Below are 21,392 nucleotides of genomic sequence, written 5' to 3' on the forward strand. Positions count from 1 at the left end.
AAAAGTTTCTAGTTCATAGATTTTCCTAATTTTGTCTATATAAGCTAAAGAACACTCCAAGAAATTATTTGAATCTACAATCAAACTGATTTAAGGCACAGAAGTGAAGTTATACATTAAGTTACAAAACAGTGCCATGCCTTGACAGAAAGTTAAAAAGAGAGACTCTCCTGGTGCAGGGATTTTCTTGATTATTTAAATAAAAGATAGAAAACATTCCAGAGAGTCCTTAAAATCTAGAAGCAAAGCTACTGTAACACTCAGAGCAAGCATAAAACAATTAACCTCATTCCAACACACTTTAAAGCGACCTACCTTCACTAAGGGTTAAAAATAAAATAAAACCGATACCATATAACACTTTTATTCCTTAGTACAGTTTTTATTTTAAACGACACTGTATAATAAACGTCAGCTGAACCGTTTTCCACATTTGAGCTTAAGTTTTTCAGAGATCGGCAGCCGGAAAAGTATAATTTTTACGCACCCCCTCTTTACGGGGGATCTTTACGTAAAATCCCTACTTTAGACGAGGCTGCTTGAATACACATTAAAATATGTCCTAAAAAAAGCCGCTACAGCTAATACAGTACTTAAAATTAACAAAAGAGAGAGATAGGGAAAATATTTATAGATTTTACTATACAGCGCCATTTAATTCGAATAATAAAAAAGACAAATCCACATAAGTTATTTCTTTCCACTGGTTTTTTTTTTGTTTTTAGTTTAGTAAGTTATCTTACGTATATTTTTGTATTTATTCTGCGATTCATTTACTACCTTTTAAGTACTCTTTACAAAAACAACGCTAAAAAGGGAGGAGGGGGCGGGAGGAAAAGAGGGGCAGATTAAATTATAGTCAAACGTCCCCCATATTGAGGAGGCTGGATTGTGGTTCAATAGTCCAATGCAATTATGAAAAAAAAAACTGTTTTGACTGCCATAGGTTTTGGTTGAAGGAGGATACAGTGAGGAGTGTAAAAGTCATCATATTATTTAAGTTTTCGCCTTATTATAATTTGTAGAAGTTAAAGAATGTCTTAGGGGGCTTTAACAGTAAAATTCTAACCTATTTGAGCATGTTAGAAATCAAGTTTTCTTCAAAAATGGAATAAATAAATAATTGTTTGCGTCAAGTATTGTGATGATTTTTTTTATTGAAAGATGTAGAATAGTGCACAGAAGCTTTTAAAAGAAAAATCATGCAAATATAAGCAGTAGGAAAGAAGTTATGGGCGAAGTTATCTGCGACTACTGGGTTCTTGTCCAAGTAGACCCTAGATTAAATTTTTTTAAAAATTTAATAAAAATTTTTTTGATTTAAGGATTTTGATGAATTTTTGTACTGAAAGCTGACGAATATTGCTCCGAATTAAAAAAAAAAATCATGAAAATATGAGCAGTAGGAGTGAAGGTATCGATCAAATTGCCCAGGAATACTGGTTAATTTTCTAAGTAGACACTAGACCCAATTTTCAAAAGATAGAATAAAAAATTTTCTAGTACAAGGATTTTAATGACTTATCTACTGAAAGCTAAGAATAGTGCAAAGAAACTTTTAAAAGAAAAATCATCCAAATATAGCTGTACTGGGTATTTGGGAGTACTGGGTATTTGTCCAAGTAGACACTACACCCAAATTTCAAAAGATGGAATAACCATTTTTTAGTCCAAAGATTTTAATGAATTGTTTACTAAAAGCTGAAGAATAGGGCAAAGAAGCTTTTAAGAGAAAAATCATGCAAATATGAGCAATAGGAATAAAGTTATGAGCTAAGTTATCTGGGAATACTGGTTAATTCTTCATGTACACTAGACCCAACTTTCAAAAAATTGAATAAAATGTTTTCTAGTCAACGAAATTTAATGGTTTTTTCATTGAAAGCTAAAAAACTATCCAAGGAATCGTTTAAAATAAAAATCATAAAAATATGGGCAGTCGAAGTGAAGATATGGGCCAATTTACCCAAGAATACTGGGGTTTCTGAGTAAAAACTAGACATGACTTACAAAAACTTGCATCAAAAAGTTTCTATTCCATGGATTTTCTTGATTCTTTAAATAAAAGTTAAAAATAAATTCAGATAATGTTTTAAAATAAAAATGAAGTCGATCTGACCAACACATATGACCCAAGTTACCCAAAACTGACTCAATTTCCCTTGCAAACACTAGACATAACTTTCCAAAAATTGAATAAAAAAACTTCCGGTGCGTGGATTTTGATGATTCTTTCACTGAAAGCTAAAGAACAGTTCAAAAAACGTTTTAAGATAAAAATCATGAAAACATGAGCAGTAGAAGTAAAGTTATAAGTCATGTTACCTAAGATTTACCTATGGGATTCCTGAAATTGAATAAAAAAAATTCTATTGCATGGATTTCCTTCATTCTTTCAATAAAACCCAGGGAACATCCTAAAGCAACTATTAAAATGATAAACAAGCCCATCTAAGGCTTAGAAGTAAAGTTATAAGCCTGACAAGTGAGTTTGCTACTCCTCAAAGTACTCCCAACGAACCAAAACAAGAACAAAAATAAAAAAATACGGACGTCAAAACCTATTTATTAAAAAAAAATAATAATAATAATAATAATTGCACAGAGCTAAAAAAGGTCTGATTGTAAACATTCATCGTAATATACAGGGCTTCCAAAATATTCTAAGCTGAAAAATAAAGACCGACGTGTGTATCCTAATAGGCGATAATAACTAATAATTGCACTAATTAACAAAACTGGCTGACCGGATAAAGTTATAAATATAACAAAAAAAAAAAAAATAAATATAAAAATGCTCTCTATGTAAAAACAGGGTTAACATTTTCTTGTAAAATTAACATACATATAAACAACAATAATGACATTTTTTTGTTTTACTTCGGTTTTCATTCATCGAAAAACTGAATTATTACAATAATTTAATTAATAAACGTACAGGTTTGTTCACTATATGTCGGGTGGTTGGGGCGGTCGAAATTTCTACTAAAATTTTGGCACAGAACCCAAAAAAAAAAACAACAATAAAAAAAAAACAAGGAATAAAGGCAATTTAGACCGCCAACAATTATACGCCGACCGAAAAAAATGTACACAATGTCCACACGGGTGAAAAAATGGCGGGAGAAATGTACACTGACACAGATAAGGTCCTATATGATTTATATCACTATATAAAAACACAAATTCACTGGTCTATTTTGGTTTCTTTTTTTTTTAATAATAATAATCATAATAATAATAATAATAATAATTTTTTACCATCTAAGGAGACATTTAAAATTTGAAACTGAGTCCCTAGTGACAATCGCTCGGGCGCGTTCTGACCGCGTCGCGTCGCGTTTTTTTTTTTTTAAATTATTAAAAAGACGTCACACTCGAGGAAAAAATGCACGTTTCGTATCACAACAAAAGAAAAGGAAAGAAATTAAATTAAAGTCGACGCGCTCTTTTTTTTTTTAATGTCGTTTATTGCACTGTCCGCTCACTCTGGCTGCGCTAGAAGGAAACAAGGAGGGAAAATTGGCGATTTTGGGGGGCGGAGGGAGAAGGTTTTTTTCTGCTAGGAGGACCAACTATATACTATATACTCGCTCTATTTTTCTCTTTTGTAAGCTGAAGAACGTTTTTAGGTAAAAGTTATTAGGATCTGAGTAATAGAAGTACAGTTATTAACTAATTTTGAATAAAAATACTTCTATTGAAAGGTTTTTGTAGGTTCTTTTATTAGAAGCTGGGGAATATTCCAAAGAAACTTTTTAAACAAAAATTATTATAATATAAGCACTAGAAGCAAAGTTATTAACCAAATTACTCAAGAGTACTGGCTCCTGAAGTAAAATCTAGACATAAGTTTCAAAAACTTGAATAACAAATTTTCTATACCATGGATTTTCTTGATTCTTTCAATAGAAGCTTGGGAATATTCTATAGAAACTTTCAAAACAAAAATTAATATGATCTGAGCAGTAGAACCAAAGTTATTAATTAATTTACCCAAGAGTACTGGTTCCTGAAGTAAAAACTAGACATGGTTTTCAAAAAAGTGCATAAAAAAGTTTCTATCCCATGGATTTTCTTGATTCTTTCATTAAAAGCTTGGAAATATTCCAAAGAAACTTTTAATATAAAAATTATTAAAATCTGAGTACAAAAAGTAAAGTTATTAAGCCATTTTTCCAAGAGCACTGATTCCCCCAAGTAAACAGTAAGCATGACTTACAAAAATTTGTATAAAAGTGTTTCTATACCATGGATTTTTTTGATTCTTTCAATAGAAGCTGCCGAATATCCCAAAGAAGCTTTTAAAGCAAAAATTACTACGATCTGAGCACTGGAACCAAAGTTATTAACCAATTTACCCAAGAGTACTGGCTTCTGAAGTAAAAACTAGACATGGTTTTCAAAAAGTGCATAAAAAAGTTTCTATTCCATGGATTTTCTTGATTCTTTCATTAAAACCTTGGAATTATTCCAAAGAAACCTTTAAAATAAAAAATATTAATATCTGAGTACAAAAAGTAAAGTTATTGAACAATTTTCTCCAAAAGCACTGGTTCCCCCAAGTAAACACTAAGCATGACTTACAAAAATTTGTATAAAAATTTTTCTATTCCATAGATTTTCTTGATTCTTCCAATAAAAGCTGCCGAATATCCCAAAGAAGCTTTTAAAGCAAAAATTACTACGATCTGAGCTTTGGAACCAAAGTTATTAACCAATTTACCCACGGGTACTGGCTCCTGAAGTAAAAACTAAACACGTTTTACAAAAACGTGCATAAAAAAGTTTCTATTCCATGGATTTTCTTGATTCTTTCATTAAAACCTTGGAATTATTCCAAAGAAACCTTTAAAATAAAAAATATTAATATCCGAGTACAAAAAGTAAAGTTATTGAACAATTTTCCCCAAAAGCACTGGTTCCCCCAAGTAAACACTAAGCATGACTTACAAAATTTGTATAAAAAATTTTCTATACCATGGATTTTCTCGATTCTTTCAATAAAAGCTGCCGAATATTCTAAGGAAGCTTTTAAAGCAAAAATTACTACGATCTGAGCACTGGAACCAAAGTTATTAACCAATTTACCCACGGGTACTGGCTCCTGAAGTAAAAACTAGACATGGTTTACAAAAACTTGCTTAAAAAGTTTCTATTTGATGGATTTTCTTGATTCTTTCATTAAAACCTTGGAATTATTCCAAAGAAACCTTTAAAATAAAAAATATTAATATCTGAGTACAAAAAGTAAAGTTATTAAACAATTTTCCCCAAGAGTACACTAAAAAAGGGATTCAAAAAAGTTCTAGTCCATGGATTCTCTTAATTCCTTTAGTAAAAGCTGGAAAAAAACGTTTGCTTTTAAATTTCCGTAAAATTCTATAAATTCATGGATCTAATTTGAAAAATTGTACTAAAAACGCATAATTGCCGATATTTCAAAGCTTTGTACGATTGAAAATCAAACTGTAAGACCCGAAAACCTTCGATCTACACTTTCCTCCAATTTTCAGGCTCTTTTGTGCACCATCAAGTCACACAAAATTACCCTTTTTCACCCAGAATTGGGTAAACATTGAACTATTTTAAGTCAAATTTGGCGGTTTAAGGTGCCAAAAAAATCAACATTAAAAAGTTCACCGTTTTCCCCAAAGTAGTTCAACTGGTCCTCCTAACTAAGAAACCATTCAAAGTCTATTACGGACAAGGACGACGGGAAAATTGGCTCTGGCAGGGTGGTTTTTTCCAATAAAATTCAATGTGCGTAAGTCAAGAAATCCTCCTCCCCATCTCCCTCGCGACTCTCAAATATATCAGCCCCCGCCCCCCCTTAATTGACGGATATTTTTGGCGGCGAAGGAAAAAGGGGGCGGCCGAGGGGGTCGTACCGGTGGCGATGCAAAAGCGCGGCTATATCATCTTATGTACATTAAATTATGGCAGTAATCGCGTTTTTTTTTTGTTATTATGTTTTTTTTTTAATTAATCAATTATTCGTTCGGGACGGCGGGCGGTTCCCCCCCGATAAAACAAAATAAATAGCGAATAGTGGACGCGCTCTTGCATCATCTTCTAAAGTGCTCTCTCTTTCTCTATACAGGATGTCCCTCGGGGTGGGGGTGAGAGGGGTTATACAGGATGTTCCAGAATAGTTCAGAATTATGAAGGTTAGGCGTATATTTTAAGAAGTTATGGCCCTTGGAGTTTCTGACACGAGTCACTGAAAATTTGGATACAGAACTTTCTATTCCTCGCATTTCAATGATTCTTTCAGTAAAAGCTGCGGAATACTCCAGGGAAACTTTTAATGTAGACACCATTACGATCTGAGTACTAGAAGTGACGTTATCAACCGATTTACTCAAGAGCGAGGTCCTCCCCAAGTGATTCCTAGACACGACTTAGAAAAAATTAAATAAAAAGTCTTCTACTCGACGGATTTTCGTGATTCTTTTAATAAAAGCTGCCCAACACTCCAAAGAAACTTTTAAGACAAAAATGATTATGATCTGAGCAGTAGAACGAAAATTATTAACAAATTTACTCAAGAGTACTGCTGGTTCAAGGCAAACTCCAGACCGCTGAAAATAAAGTTACGACCCCATTTTAATGCGAAAAACTTCCTATATACAAAAACTGAACTGAAAAACCTTCATAACGAATTACCCAAAACATCCTGTACAACAAGGGAGTGGAGGAGGGAGAAGGAAATATATGAAGAATCCTCACTAGTAAAGACTTTTGTGTACGAATACCCGTAAGAAGCGCGCGTTAAACCGCCGCCGACGTAACGCCGTCCGTCCGTCCGTCCGTCCACGTCGATTTTCATTTTATTATTTTTTAGTTAATTTAATTTTTTTTTTGTATTTAAACTTATTTATGTTTTTAATTAATTTTCTTTGCTGCTGGCCCCCCCTGGTCGGTCAGGGGTATTATAAGAGTTCGTATTGGCGCAGGTGCATGCGCTGGATGATGTCGCGGCAGTCGTTGAACACCCGCTTGATGTTCTCCGTGTCGACGGCGCAGGTGAAATGGGGGTAGCAGTAGTGTTTGCCCTCGCCGGAGGCTGTGCTGATGCGCTGAACATGTGGAAAAATCAACGTTTTAGTAATTGATCCACCAAAAGCTGACTTACCAACATTTGGATAAAAACGTTTCTATTCCAGGGATTTTTTTGATTTTTAAAGTAGAAGCTGGGAAACACTTCAAAGAAATTTTTAAAACAAAAATCATGACAATCTGAACACTAGAACTAAAGTTGTTAGAGAGTTTACCCAAGAGTACTGGGTTTCTCCAAGTATACACTAGACCTGACTTACCAAAATTTAAATAAAAACGTTTCTATTGCATAGATTTTCTTGATTTTTTAAATAAAAGTTAAAGAACACTTCAATGGAACTTTTAATACAAACATGATTACGATCTGAGCACTAGAAGTAAAGTTATTAACCAATTTACTTCAGAGTACTGGTTCCACCAACTAGACCTGACTTACCAAAGTTGTGATAAAAAAGTTTCTATTTCATGGATTTTCTTGACTTTTTAAATAAAAGCCAAAGAACAATTCAAAGAATCTCTTAAAATAAAAATTATTACGATCTGAGCACTACAACTAAAGTTATTAAGCAATTAAACCCGTAAAGAGTATTCGTTCCTCCTAATAAACACTAGACTTGACTTATCAAAATTTGAATAATAACGTTTCTGTTAAATGGTTTCTCTTGATTTTTTAGATTTTCTTTCTTTCCTTTTACCTAAATTCGAGTTTTTGGAAAAAATCTAAATTTTGGCTTTTGGTTTAAAAAATCCACATTTTCGTTTTATAACCCATCTTACGTTCACGGATCATGAAAAATCGTAATGATATTATGCTTACCACATATTACATTAAATAAAAGCTAGGCAGTACTTCAAAGAAACTTTTAATACAAAAATGATTATGATCTGAGCACTACAATTGAAGTTATTGACACATTTACCCTAGGATACTGGTTCCCCCAAGTAGAGACTATACCTTACTTACCAAAATGTTGATAAAACAATTTGTATTTCGTGGATTTGCTTGATTATTTCAATAAAAGCTGAGGAACACTTCAGTGAAACTTTTGATACAAAAATTATTACGATCTGAGCGGTAGAAGTAAAGTTATTAACAAATTGAGCCCATAGCACTTGGTTCCGCCAAACAAACACAAGACCTGACTTACCAAAATTTGAATAGAAACGTTTCTACTTCGTGAATTTTCTTGATTATTTAAATAACAGCTGGAAAACACTTCAAAGAAACTATTAAAATAAAAATGTTCACAATCTGAACACTAGAACTTAAGTTATTAACGAATTTACCCAAGAGTACTGGGTTTCTCCAAGCATACACTAGACCTGACTTACCAAAATTTGGATAAAAACGTTTCCATTGCATAGATTTTCTTGATTTTTGAAATTAAAGTTAAAGAACACTTCAAAGGAACTATTAGTACAAACATGATTACGATCTGAGCACTAGAAGTAAAGTTATTAACCAATTTACTTCATACTACTGGTTCCACCAACTAAACCTGACTTACCAAAGTTGTGATAAAAAAGTTTCTATTTCATGAACTTTCTTGATTCTTTTAATAAAAGCTGAAGAGTATTCCAAAGAAACTTTCAAGCCAAAAATTATTGCGATTTGAACACTGCAAGAAAAGTTATTAACCAATTTAGCACAAGTGATCACTAGACAAGGCATTCAAAAAAATTCTGTTCCATGAATTTTCTTGATTTTTTAAATAAAAGCTGAAGAACAATTCAAAGAATCTTTTAAAGTAAAAATTATTACGATCTGAGCACTACAACTAAATTTATTAATCAATTAAACCCGGAGTATTCGTTGCCCTTAATAAACACTAGACTTGACTTACCAAAATTTGGATAATAACGTTTCAGTTACAAGGATTTCCTTGAGTTTTTAAATAAAAGCTGGGGAACAATTCAATGAAGCTTTTATTACAAAAATGAATACAATCAGGGCACTAGAACTAAAGTTATTAACCAACTGATCCAAGAGTACTTGGTTCCTCCAAGTTAGACCTAACTTTGGATAAGAATGTTTCTGTTAAATGGTTTTTCTTGATTTTTTAGATTTTCTTTCTTTTCTTTTACCTAAATTTGAGTGTTTGCGGTTTAAATCAAAAAAATCCATATTTTCGGTCTATGACCCATCTTACATTCACGGATCACGAAAAATCGTAATGATATTATGCTTACCACATATTAAATTAAATAAGGCAATACTTCAAAGAATCTTTTAATATAAAAATGATTATGATCTGAAGCTACTGACAAATTTATCCCAAGGTACTGGTTCCCTCAAGTAGAGACTATACCTGACTTACCAAAATATCGATAAAACAATTTTTGTTCCATGGATTTTCTTGATTATTTCAATAAAAGCTGAGGAACATTTCAAAGAAACATGTAAAATAAAAAGTATTAGGATCTGACGATTAAAAGTAAAGTAATTAACCAATTTACCCAATAATAATGGTCCTCTCAAGTAAAGACTAAACTTGACCAAAATTTGGATAAAAACATTTCTGTCCATGGATTTTCTTCATTTCTTAAACAAAAACTTAGGAACACTTCAAATAAACTTTTAAAACAAAAATGATAAAGATGTGAGCATTAGAACTAAAATTATTAACCAATTTACCCCAGAGTACTGACTCCCTCAAATAAACCCTAGACCTAACTTACCAAAATTTGACTTAAAAGGTTTCTACTGCGTGGATTTTCTTGATTTTTTAAACAGAATCTGGGGAACAATTCAAAGAAACTATTAAAATAAAAATGATTACGATTTGAGTAATAGAAGTAAAGTTATGAACAAATTTACCTCAGAGTACTTGTTCCCCAAAATAAACACTAGACCTGACTTACCAAAATTTGAATAAAACCGTTTTTGCTCCATGGATTTTCTTGTTTCATTAAATAAAAGCTGAGGAACACTTCAAAGAAAGTTTTAAAACAAAAATAATTACGATCTAAGGACTAGAAGTAAAGTTATTAACCAATTTACTCCAGAGTACTGGTTCTCCCAACTAGACCTGACTTACCAAAAATTGGATAAAAACGTCTCTGTTCCATGGATTTTCTTGATTCTTTCAACAAATGCTAGGGAACACATCAAACAAACTTTAAAACAAAAACTACTATGATATGATCACTGGAAATAAATGTATGTACCAATTTACCTAAAAATCGCCTTTTTTTAGCCCTTGTAATTAGACAAACACCAATCTTTCCCTGGTTCCTGGACGAAAATTGAGTTTTGTATGTGTTGACACGTCAGGAAAGCCATCAAAAATTCTGATTTTATTGTTTATTATCTTTTATCAAGGGTATACATTTAAATATTTAATTCAAAAGTTTGTCGCTCAAAAAAAATCAAGGAAAATAAACATAAAACAAGGTAAACGCAATAAAACAAGACTTACACAATTCTGCACTCATTTGCTAAAATAAATGACCAACAGAGAACAGAAAATGTTGAATAAATATTAAAAAAAAAAGTTACTTACGAGGAACTCGTCGCGGATAAAGTACTTGGCCCTAATCACTTCCGGATCGTCGTTATTCTCGTTGGGCACGTCCGAGGGGGGCTGGTACCGCGTGAATTCCGCGAAGTAGTCTTCCAACTTGCTTTTACCTACGGCAGAACAAACCAAAGAACCTTTTAAAGCGACACATATCATAAGTCATATAAGTCAAGTTAGTTAGCCGAAATTGGGGGACTTAAAGGCAAGAGTGGTTCAAATGCACCACGCGGCCTTACCGGCTTTGATTTTCTCAGTCAACAGATCCTGCTTGTTCAGGAACAAGATGACGGAAATGGTCCGTAGCCAGCGGTTATTCCAGATCGACTTGAACAGCTCGAGGGACTCCTTGAGCCGGTTCTGGGTCGGATCCTCGCGCAGAACCATATTATAGGAGCTGCACGCGGTGACGAAAATGATCGCGGTTACGTCGTTGAAGCACTGGATCCATTTGCGACGCTCGTCGCGTTGCCCTCCGACGTCGAACATACTGAAGAAAATTGGGGAAATTGAGAGTCGGTTTGGGATTTTTTTTAAGAATTCGAGGCCTTACTGGAAGTTCACTTTGTCCACCTGAAACTGGGTTTCGAAGATGCCGCTGGTGAGCACCCGACATCTGAGGATGTCCTGCTCGCTGGGCGTGTAATCGGGTTTTTTGATCACGTCTACTTTGTCCAGGAAGTATTTCGCGCAGTCGATTAGCTGGTATTCGTTGCTTCGCTCGTACGTCATCTGGGTGCGTTTAAATTCAGAGTAGAGACAGTAGTTATTTGATTCTGCTAGCAAACGCGGCCGTTGCATAATATTTATACAAGCATGAGTCGCCCCCCGAGACGACACAATGATTGTTTCTAATCAATTAGCCGCCGCGCTCGCCAGATCTAAACACCCGTTCGATTAAACGCGAAAAGGGATTTCATACCTGGACGCCCCTGTCCTTCCAGAGAGCCTCGGTGTGTTCGTAAAACTCGGTCGGATAATCAAAGTCCGGGCCGGTGGCCACGTCCTGGATCCAGTCGACCCGCACCTGATTTTCCGGTTTTTCCAGTTGGACCGGCGGACTGAGGGTGGACATCGCCCCCGTTATGGTCTGACAAATTGAAAAATCATCAAATTACAAGTCGAACTTTTCGGTTAGGGGCGGTTCGCTTACGATGATCGCGTCCCGGATATTCTTCTTGATATCCTCGATTTTCTGTTTGCGTTCGCGCTCGTTGAACCCGTCCACGTGGAGGATCCGCATCTGTTTTACTATGGTGGACTTGCCGGACTCCCCGGCGCCCAGTAGGAGCAGCCTGTGGGTGGCCCGGTAGACCTATTTCCGAAAATTTCGACTTGTTTGTTGAATAATTCTTTGTTGAAGCTTTGTAAAGTGTTATAATTAATGGTCTCTGATTGGTAGTTTTTAAATGAACCTTCTAAGTATAATAGAACAGATTTTGGATCTAAAAAGGACCTTTTTAGAGTGAAAAAAACTAAAATTTCCCAAAATTTCGACTTTTTTTTGAAGTAGGTGCTGGAAACTTTTCAAATTATTACAATTAATGGTTTCCTTACTGGCAGTTTTTAAATCAACTCTCTAAGTGCAATAGAACAGAAATTGTCCCCCAAAAGCAACATTTTTCACATGAAAAAAACCACAATTCCCCAAAATTTTGACTTTTTCTTGGAGTAGGTCCTTGAAACTTTCCAGATTATTATAATTAATGATTTCCTTACTAATAGTTTTTAAATCAACTCTCTAAGTGCAATAGAACAGAAATTGTCCCCCAAAAGCAAAGTTTATTGCATGAAAAAAACCAAAATTCCCCAAAATTTTGACTTTTTCTTGGAGTAGGTCCTTGAAACTTTCCAGATTATTATAATTAATAATTTCCTTACTGGTAGTTTTTAAATCAACTCTCTAAGTACAACAGAACAGAAATTGTCCCCGAAAAGCAACATTTTTCACATGAAAAAAACCAAAATTCCCCAAAATTTTGACTTTTTCTTGGAGTAGGTCCTTGAAACTTTCCAGATTATTATAATTAATGATTTCCTTACTGGTAGTTTTTAAATCAACTCTCTAAGTGCAATAGAACAGAAATTGTCCCCCAAAAGCAAAGTTTATTGCATGAAAAAAACCAAAATTCCCCAAAATTTTGACTTTTTCTTGGAGTAGGTCCTTGAAACTTTCCAGATTATTATAATTAATAATTTCCTTACTGGTAGTTTTTAAATCAACTCTCTAAGTACAACAGAACAGAAATTGTCCCCGAAAAGCAACATTTTTCACATGAAAAAAACCAAAATTCCCCAAAATTTTGACTTTTTCTTGGAGTAGGTCCTTGAAACTTTCCAGATTATTATAATTAATGATTTCCTTACTGGTAGTTTTTAAATCAACTCTCTAAGTACAATAGAACAAAAATTGTCCCCCAAAAGTAACATTTTTCACATTAAAAAAACCAAAATTCCCCAAAATTTTGACTTTTTTTTGGAGTAGATCCTTGAAACTTGCCAGATTATTATAATTAATGATTTCCTTACTGGTAGTTTTTAAATCAACTCTCTAAGTGCAATAGAACAGAAATTGTCTTCCAAAAGCAACATTTTTCACATGAAAAAAACCAAAATTCCCCAAAATTTTGACTTTTTCTTGGAGTAGGTCCTTGAAACTTTCCAGATTATTATAATTAATGATTTCCTTACTGGTAGTTTTTAAATCAACTCTCTAAGTATAATAGAACAGAAATTGTCCCCCAAAAGCAACATTTTTCACATGAAAAAAACCAAAATTCCCCAAAATTTTGACTTTTTCTTGGAGTAGGTCCCTGAAACTTTTCAGATTATTATAATTAATGATTTCCTTACTGGTAGTTTTTAAATCAACGCTCTAAGTATAATAGAACGGAAATTGTCCCCCAAAAGCAACATTTTTCACATGAAAAAAACCAAAATTCCCCAAAATTTTGACTTTTTCTTGGAGTAGGTCCTTGAAACTTTCCAGATTATTATAATTAATGATTTCCTTACTGGTAGTTTTTAAATCAACTCTCTAAGTATAATAGAACGGAAATTGTCCCCCAAAAGCAACATTTTTCACATGAAAAAAACCAAAATTCCCCAAAATTTTGACTTTTTCTTGGAGTAGGTCCTTGAAACTTTCCAGATTATTATAATTAATGATTTCCTTACTGGTAGTTTTTAAATCAACTCTCTAAGTATAATAGAACGGAAATTGTCCCCCAAAAGCAACATTTTTCACATGAAAAAAACCAAAATTCCCCAAAATTTTGACTTTTTCTTGGAGTAGGTCCTTGAAACTTTCCAGATTATTATAATTAATGATTTCCTTACTGGTAGTTTTTAAATCAACTCTCTAAGTATAATAGAACGGAAATTGTCCCCCAAAAGCAACATTTTTCACATGAAAAAAACCAAAATTCCCCAAAATTTTGACTTTTTCTTGGAGTAGGTCCTTGAAACTTTCCAGATTATTATAATTAATGATTTCCTTACTGGTAGTTTTTAAATCAACTCTCTAAGTATAATAGAACGGAAATTGTCCCCCAAAAGCAACATTTTTCACATGAAAAAAACCAAAATTCCCCAAAATTTTGACTTTTTCTTGGAGTAGGTCCTTGAAACTTTCCAGATTATTATAATTAATGATTTCCTTACTGGTAGTTTTTAAATCAACTCTCTAAGTATAATAGAACGGAAATTGTCCCCCAAAAGCAACATTTTTCACATGAAAAAAACCAAAATTCCCCAAAATTTTGACTTTTTCTTGGAGTAGGTCCTTGAAACTTTCCAGATTATTATAATTAATGATTTCCTTACTGGTAGTTTTTAAATCAACTCTCTAAGTATAATAGAACGGAAATTGTCCCCCAAAAGCAACATTTTTCACATGAAAAAAACCAAAATTCCCCAAAATTTTGACTTTTTCTTGGAGTAGGTCCTTGAAACTTTTCAGATTATTATAATTAATGATTTCCTTACTGGTAGTTTTTAAATCAACTCTCTAAGTATAATAGAACGGAAATTGTCCCCCAAAAGCAACATTTTTCACATGAAAAAAACCAAAATTCCCCAAAATTTTGACTTTTTTTTGGAGTAGGTCCTTGAAACTTTCCAGATTATTATAATTAATAGTTTCCTTACTGTTAGTTTTAAAATCAACTATTGAAGTACAATAAAACAGAAATTGTCCCCCAAAAGCAAAGTTTTTTGCTTGAAACAAACCAAAATTCCCTAAATTTTTTACTTTTTTTTGAATACAGCTTTGAAATGTTGCAGCTTAGTATAAATAATAATTTCCTAATTGGCAGTTTTTAAATGAGCTTTCAAACTATAGCAGAACAGATTTTAGGTCTCAAAAGCAAATTGTTCCAAGTGGAAAAACCAAAGTTCCATAAAATTTGGACTTTCTTTTGGAATACAAAATAAAAAAATTTATTAGATCTAATATTGACCAGTTATTCATGTAGAAGACTTTATATTACAATAGTTATTTTTTTATGAAAATGGTTGCTGTAATTGGGTTCATACTGTGAGTAAATGCATTTAAATATGGATGTACATGAAATGTTGATTTTCCTATGTTTATTTATTAACTTATACCTACATATTGCTATTTTTTATTGATATTCTTCTGATAGGTGAATGTTTTTGGGGTTATATGCTAATTATTATGACAGATCTGTGTTATTATTTGTTATTTAGGTTTAGACCAGTATCAAATGGTTCAGTAGAGTAAAGTTCACAGCTAGACTGCACCATATTATATCTTGTAGTAATAGTTCTTTACTGTATTTGCTATTGTATATTTTCAAATAAAAGCCATTATTATTATTATTATTATTATTATTATTATACAACTGTAAATTTTTGCAGCTTAGTATAACTAATGGTCTTCTAATTGGCAATTTTTCAATGAACCTTCTAAATGCCATACAAAAGACTTTGGGGGTACCAAAAACAAAAAAAAAACAATAAGCAACAATTCACCACCTTGACGGGGACCTATTTAATTCAAATAAAAACAGGGTTTATAGTAACATTTTGACGATAAAACAAACAAAAAAGACACACATATAATTTACTAAAAAGTCTTTTATTAGGTTCAGAAACTCACCTGTTTCTCTTTGGCCAACTGCCTGTTGATCTGGTCGCTGATCCTCTTCTGGGATCGGATGTCTTCGTTGGCATGGCCGGCGTCCCGGTCGCCGAAACAGCCCATGGCCGCCAACGGGGACCACCTGCACGGCCCAAAGTTAGAAAACAAAAAGAAAAAACGACTCCGTTTAAAATTTAACCTTCGAAAGTTGCCCTATAAGACATCAACTACTAAGTAAACTAACTCTAATAGCCAGTCTAACGGTACAACAAACACGAGCCTCTCAAAAAAAAAGAACCGAAACTTGCATAAGGCGCGATCAATCTCGGGGGGAAAATAACAGCAAAAAAATTAAATTAAAATAAAAAAATAGATGGATGCGGGCCAACATTTCTCTCGTGTTGGTAAATACAATCATTTATTCAGTAGCGGCGAATCCGATCTCGGCGGAGGTGGTTTTTGGCGCTCTAATAAAGGAAATTTTTGACGGTCAAAGGGTTCGACTTACCAACAATCGGCCCCCTTGTCGGCCACGGGGCCACACTCCGGGCCTGAAGCCACCGTGGTTAGTTTTCCCTGTACTGAAATCCGCCCGCGGGGATCCTCTTTGTGCGCTCTTTCACCTCGCCAGTGCCATCACTGTGTTTTGAATATCGAAACCATGCTGGTTTTATGTGATTTGTGTTTGTCCTAAGACTGAAATTTAATTCAAAAGAAAATAATCTCAGTACCAAGGGTTTTAATGGGCTTGAATATGTGGAGATGGAAATGAATACCGGGGAAAAGAGGAAGGAGTGTTCAAGAGGAAGATCCAAAAAAAAAGGCTCGGACATAGAAAAAAATAATTATTTCAATTGTCAATGTACTAAGGGTTTAAAATCTTACTTATTCAGAGTCTAAGGTCAGCAATTTTCCAATTCCAGGCAGTTAAAGTCATTGTTTTAAAGGTTCAACTACCTAGAAGAAATATATTTTTCTTAAATTTGGGGTTTTAGGAGGTTTAAATTCAATAAGATGGGGAAATGTGGCTTTAGAAGACAGTTGGATTCTTGAATAGCAACCAGAAATCGATTATTATCTTGGAACATGTCCCTGACTGCCTGGAAGAAGAAAACTAATAATTTGAATCAAATGTTAGGGAACAAAAGGTGGTTTAAAAAGCTTGAAAGAAAATAAATGTGATACATATTAAGTCTAAGGGTTTAAAACTTTCTTGATTTAGACTCTAAGGGTAATCACTACCCTTCAAATTGCAGCCAGTTAAAGTCATTGTTTTAAAAAAATTGGGAGTTTTAATTTAATAAGATGGAAACTGAGGCTTTAGAAGACAGTTAGGTTCCTGAATACCAACCAGAAATAAGAGAATGATCCCCCAACTGCTTGGAAGAAGAAAAACAATAATTTTAAACAATTGTCAGGCTACAAAAAGTGGTTTAGAAGAACCTGGAATAAAATCCATGTTATTAGAACAAAATCTTAGGGTTTCAGCCCAATTTTAGTCATTCATTTGAAGCCCAAAGGCCCAGGAACCCCCAGAACCCTGGAAAATGTCCCTGACTGCCTGGAATAAGCAAAATATTCATTTTAGTTACATATCAGGAACAAAAAGTGGTTTAGGGAACTCGGGAAGAAGAAAATATGGCAATTATTGGCCCTCACATAAATAAATATCCACAGTAGCTCTTGCAAACTAATTAATAATATTTTATCAGAACCTATAGCAAATGAGTTTGATGTCCCACAAGGTAGTGTTTTGGATCCTTCACTATTTATAATATTCACAATTATAATTCACTTTTAATTTTTGTTTTTAAATGGTTTAAACAAATATAACATGCTACCAACACAAATAAAAGAAGAAAATCAAGATGTTAATTCTTTTAAAGTGGCTCTAAAGAACCATTTGTTTGTTGACTTGATTTGACTTTGATCCTTGATATTTGATGTTTATAATATTGGTTATGTTCTTTTTTAGATGTAATTTTTGTGAAAATGTTTTTTATTATGTTCTAAATTGTACATTTGGTGGGTGTTTGCAGGAAGATCCCTTGAGAGTTATGGCAAGATATTTAAACTTAGAACATCTAAAAGTTGTCTTTTTTGCTAATGTTTACTCAGTATTAAAGTATGGCATCATTTTCTGGTTTAGAAGTATAGATGCAAATTGAGCCTTTATTTCACAGAAAAGAGCAATATTGAACCATGCTTCATCTATCACAGAATCACTCAAATAGAGGCATATTTAGACATTGACTGGTCTGTATATATGTGAGTGCTTACTATTTTTGTTCTGAAACAGCTACAGAAAGAGGGCTCACTTATTCATGTATAAATTTTTTTTAAAGTAACACCATACATGATTCAAGAGCTTTAAGACTGCATATTTTAATTTGTTTTAGTGCTCTCTTCTATTCTTTGTGTTACCTTAAATAGATTGTAAGTGTGTTTTAGTTTTAGTGCTTTTTCTTTTTAAATTGAAAAGTGTAGTTTTGTAGGAATTATTAGATATATTTTTTTTTGATACTCATTTTGCAATTGTGACATTTCCAATGACATGGCCAAACAATGGTTTACTTAAATGTTGCCTTCGGTAGTAGATATAAAAATGTTTAGTAAAATAGCTCTTGAATGAATGAATCTTTATTTGCAAAAAATACAACTAGGATTGTACAGTAGAACCTAGAATACAATCTAAGTTTAAGCATTGTCAAACTAATGGGAGAAAAACAACTTAGTTTGTTAATAAGATAGTTATCAAACATGTAACACCAGTAATAAAATGCTAAGTAATAAATTGTTTTATAAAACACTAAGAAATAATAAATCAATTGCAAAAGATTTTACTTAGTAAAACAGGGATAAAATAGTGTAACTATTGATAAATTATGTATTTTTTTAACATTTGTTCTTGTATAAAACACCAATATAATAAATACAATTAGTAGTAGCTCCACCAGGCTAGGCATTAGTTTGCAGGCCATGTACCCCAGTCAAAGCCCAAGAATTCCTGTATGTTATATGGACTTATGTGAAGCAAGATTTTTTTTATTGTGGATTTGAATTTATTAAAGGGCAGACTTTTTATTTAATCTGGCAGGCAATTAAAAAGTTTGATAGATAATATTTCTGTGTTATTATCAAAGCTTGAGAGCTTAGACAAGGCAGTCGAGTTTGAGTCATAATATTGTTGAGAGACCCTTGACAAGTATAGTTTAAATTAGGGTCAAAGGGGACTACATTGTCAAGACCTTTGTTATGTACACAATGGGACACCCTGTATATAATTCTGGTTTGTTTTTACAGGTTGACAACATGGTGGGTGGTTGAAGGTTGAGGTTGGATAAATATTTGATTGTTTTGGGTGCAATTAACGCCCCACTAAAGGTATCGACGGTTGTTCTAGGTTAACAATGAACTATACAACACCATTTTGCACGGTCACTTACCGAGGGTTCTCCTTGAAAACGTCGCTCGATTAAAGTCCTTGCGGGAGTAAATTTCGTTCCAGAACGGGAATCTATGCGAAAAAACAGTCCCCGGTTGTGCAAAATTATTGGTTGGGAAAAAAATGGCCTCACGGCGACATAGGCTATTTTTACCCCGCCGTATAGCGAAAATAGCGTAGACCGTAGAGACGGATATAATATATTATATTAATGGTAGACAACAGAAAGGCGCCTTTAAAAATAGACCTGGCTCAATTTTTTTAACCGTTTTTCTTATTATTAATTACGGGCGCGTGTGAAACTCCGACGATAATATAGAGAGAGAGATATATATTATATCCTATATAAGGTACACCCTGTCCCCAGAAAATCCCGAATTGGGAGGGCGCGGGGGGCACGGCGCCGCTACTTTTCGCCACCGGGGGACGGGCAAAGGGCGCGGGATTAACACGGGCGGCACCAAGAAGGCTCACAACACCATTTTCCACGTTAAAAGTCACTGTTTATCCGTTTAAATGTATACAGCCCGTAAGTAGTTAACATGTCGCCAAACTGGATCGGCCTTGTCGCGTTTATTCGCCGCGTAGCGGGCGCCACCGTCGATCGCCGTCCGTCTGTCAAACGGTGTGCGCAAATCGCCGACGTACGACCCGCCCGCGACGGTCAGCCGGTCTAACCCTCCCCCCACCCCTCTCCGAGCGAACTTACGATTCTCATGTACAGGGTGACCCAATTAAACGTTTCTTTATTAATTATTATCTTAAATTAATTAGATCTTAATTTAATTATTTAAAAAAACCCTGAAGGCTGATACACAATCAAAAATGTACGTTTTAAAATAAAGTTTTATGAACGAACAAGTGTCTTCTTTTGAAACAATACACAACCGAAATTTAGGTTTTAAGATTTTAGTTTTAAAAATCTGAGTTGAATTTTATGATTTAGGTTTTAGGAGTCTACCAATGAGAACATCGTCATTTGACTTTTTATCTTAATTTTAAATTAATTTCTAATGACTAGAAATTAATGTTTGGGTCCTAAAATTCTAAGCTCGATAATGAGAAAATTGAGGTTTAATAAAATCGAGGATGAGTATAATTATTTTAGATATAACTGCACCCCTTCTTCCTCCCAAATTTCCTAATATTTCATGTCCAGAAAAATTGGATAATTCATAATGAAGAAATTCAGATCAATTACTAAGAGAATATCCCTTCTTATATCAGAAAGAAAATCGTGATTTTGAGGAACTTTTTAAAAAAAAGGACAATGACAGTTTAATGAATTTACCTGTTAAGTGGGCTGCCTTTACTTTTCTGAGAGTGATTTATTGTTTCACTTACCCTATTTATGTTTTTTTTGTTTAAGCTAGAATGTGGCAATAGGCGGGAACGTCTTCGCCAGTATTTTTTTTATAAGAAAAAAAGGAGATAACAATTGGTGAAGTTGTTTCAAAGAAAATAAGAACGCAATTACTTTGCATAGCCTAACGGTACATGGGAAATACCATATAATTTTAGTAGTAAAAAATTAATATAAGGACTTAACATTCATCTCAATACTTAAGTTCAAAGAGACAGTAAAATATAAGTATTCACAGTCACTACTTTGACAAAATTGCCTCAAATGCCTTGAAAACTTCCTTTAACTACTTGAAACTCATGTGACTATTCCAGGCAACTGAACCTTCTTCCAGGCAATTCCCTGGAAGAAATTGATGCTTTCAACTGCTTGAAAATGACTCTCAATAGTGTCAACTAAGTATAAACGTATCAAAAATAATGACTTCCACTACTTCAAATGCCTTGAAAAGTTGTTTTAACTGCTTGTAACTCAATTGACTATTCCAGGCAGTTAAAACTTCTTCCAGGCAATTCCCTGAAAGAAATTGATGGTTTTAACTGCCTGAAAATTACTCTGAATAGTGTCAACTATGTATGAACGTATCAAAAATAATGACTTTCATTACTTTAAAATTGCCTCAAATGTCTTGAAAAGTCGCTTTTACTGCTTGAAACTCAAATGACGCTTCAGGCAGTTGAAACTTCCTCCAGGCGATTCCCTGGAACAAATTGATGCTTTCAACTGTCTGGATGTATACAAAATAATGACTTCCACTACTTCAAATGCCTTGAAAAGTTGCTTTAGCTGCTTGAAGCTCAAGTGACTATTCCAGGCAGTTGAACCTTCTTACAGGCGATTCCCTGAAAGAAATTGATGCTTTTAACTGCCTGAAAATTACTCTCAATAGTGACTTCCATT

The 21,392-nt window shown here is 33.7% G+C and overlaps 1 protein-coding gene across 5 annotated transcripts; it reads right to left on the reverse strand.

The window, feature by feature from the left end:
• Positions 1 to 348: 348 nt before the first annotated feature.
• On the reverse strand, positions 349 to 19,743 carry LOC126747241 (guanine nucleotide-binding protein G(s) subunit alpha). Of its 5 annotated transcripts, none has more exons than XR_007664135.1 (10): positions 19,131 to 19,742; positions 16,193 to 16,380; positions 15,703 to 15,826; positions 11,734 to 11,895; positions 11,503 to 11,670; positions 11,134 to 11,312; positions 10,820 to 11,070; positions 10,566 to 10,693; positions 5,192 to 7,082; positions 349 to 4,827 (listed from the first exon to the last, which is right to left on the reverse strand). XR_007664135.1 is itself a non-coding variant. In XM_050455755.1 (9 exons), the coding sequence occupies exons 3-9, from the start codon at positions 15,805 to 15,807 to the stop codon at positions 6,936 to 6,938; spliced, it is 1,140 nt and encodes a 379-aa protein (XP_050311712.1). In that variant the 5' UTR covers positions 15,808 to 15,834; positions 16,192 to 16,380; positions 19,131 to 19,743; the 3' UTR covers positions 349 to 6,935. The 5 variants fall into 5 exon arrangements, 2 of the variants coding, with proteins under 2 accessions (XP_050311712.1, XP_050311711.1); XR_007664136.1 differs by having other exon boundaries at positions 349 to 4,097; positions 4,828 to 7,082; XR_007664134.1 differs by having other exon boundaries at positions 349 to 4,097; positions 4,462 to 7,082.
• Positions 19,744 to 21,392: the final 1,649 nt, after the last annotated feature.

This window comes from Anthonomus grandis, chromosome 19, assembly GCF_022605725.1.
Source record: "Anthonomus grandis grandis chromosome 19, icAntGran1.3, whole genome shotgun sequence".
Taxonomy (NCBI): domain Eukaryota; kingdom Metazoa; phylum Arthropoda; class Insecta; order Coleoptera; family Curculionidae; genus Anthonomus; species Anthonomus grandis.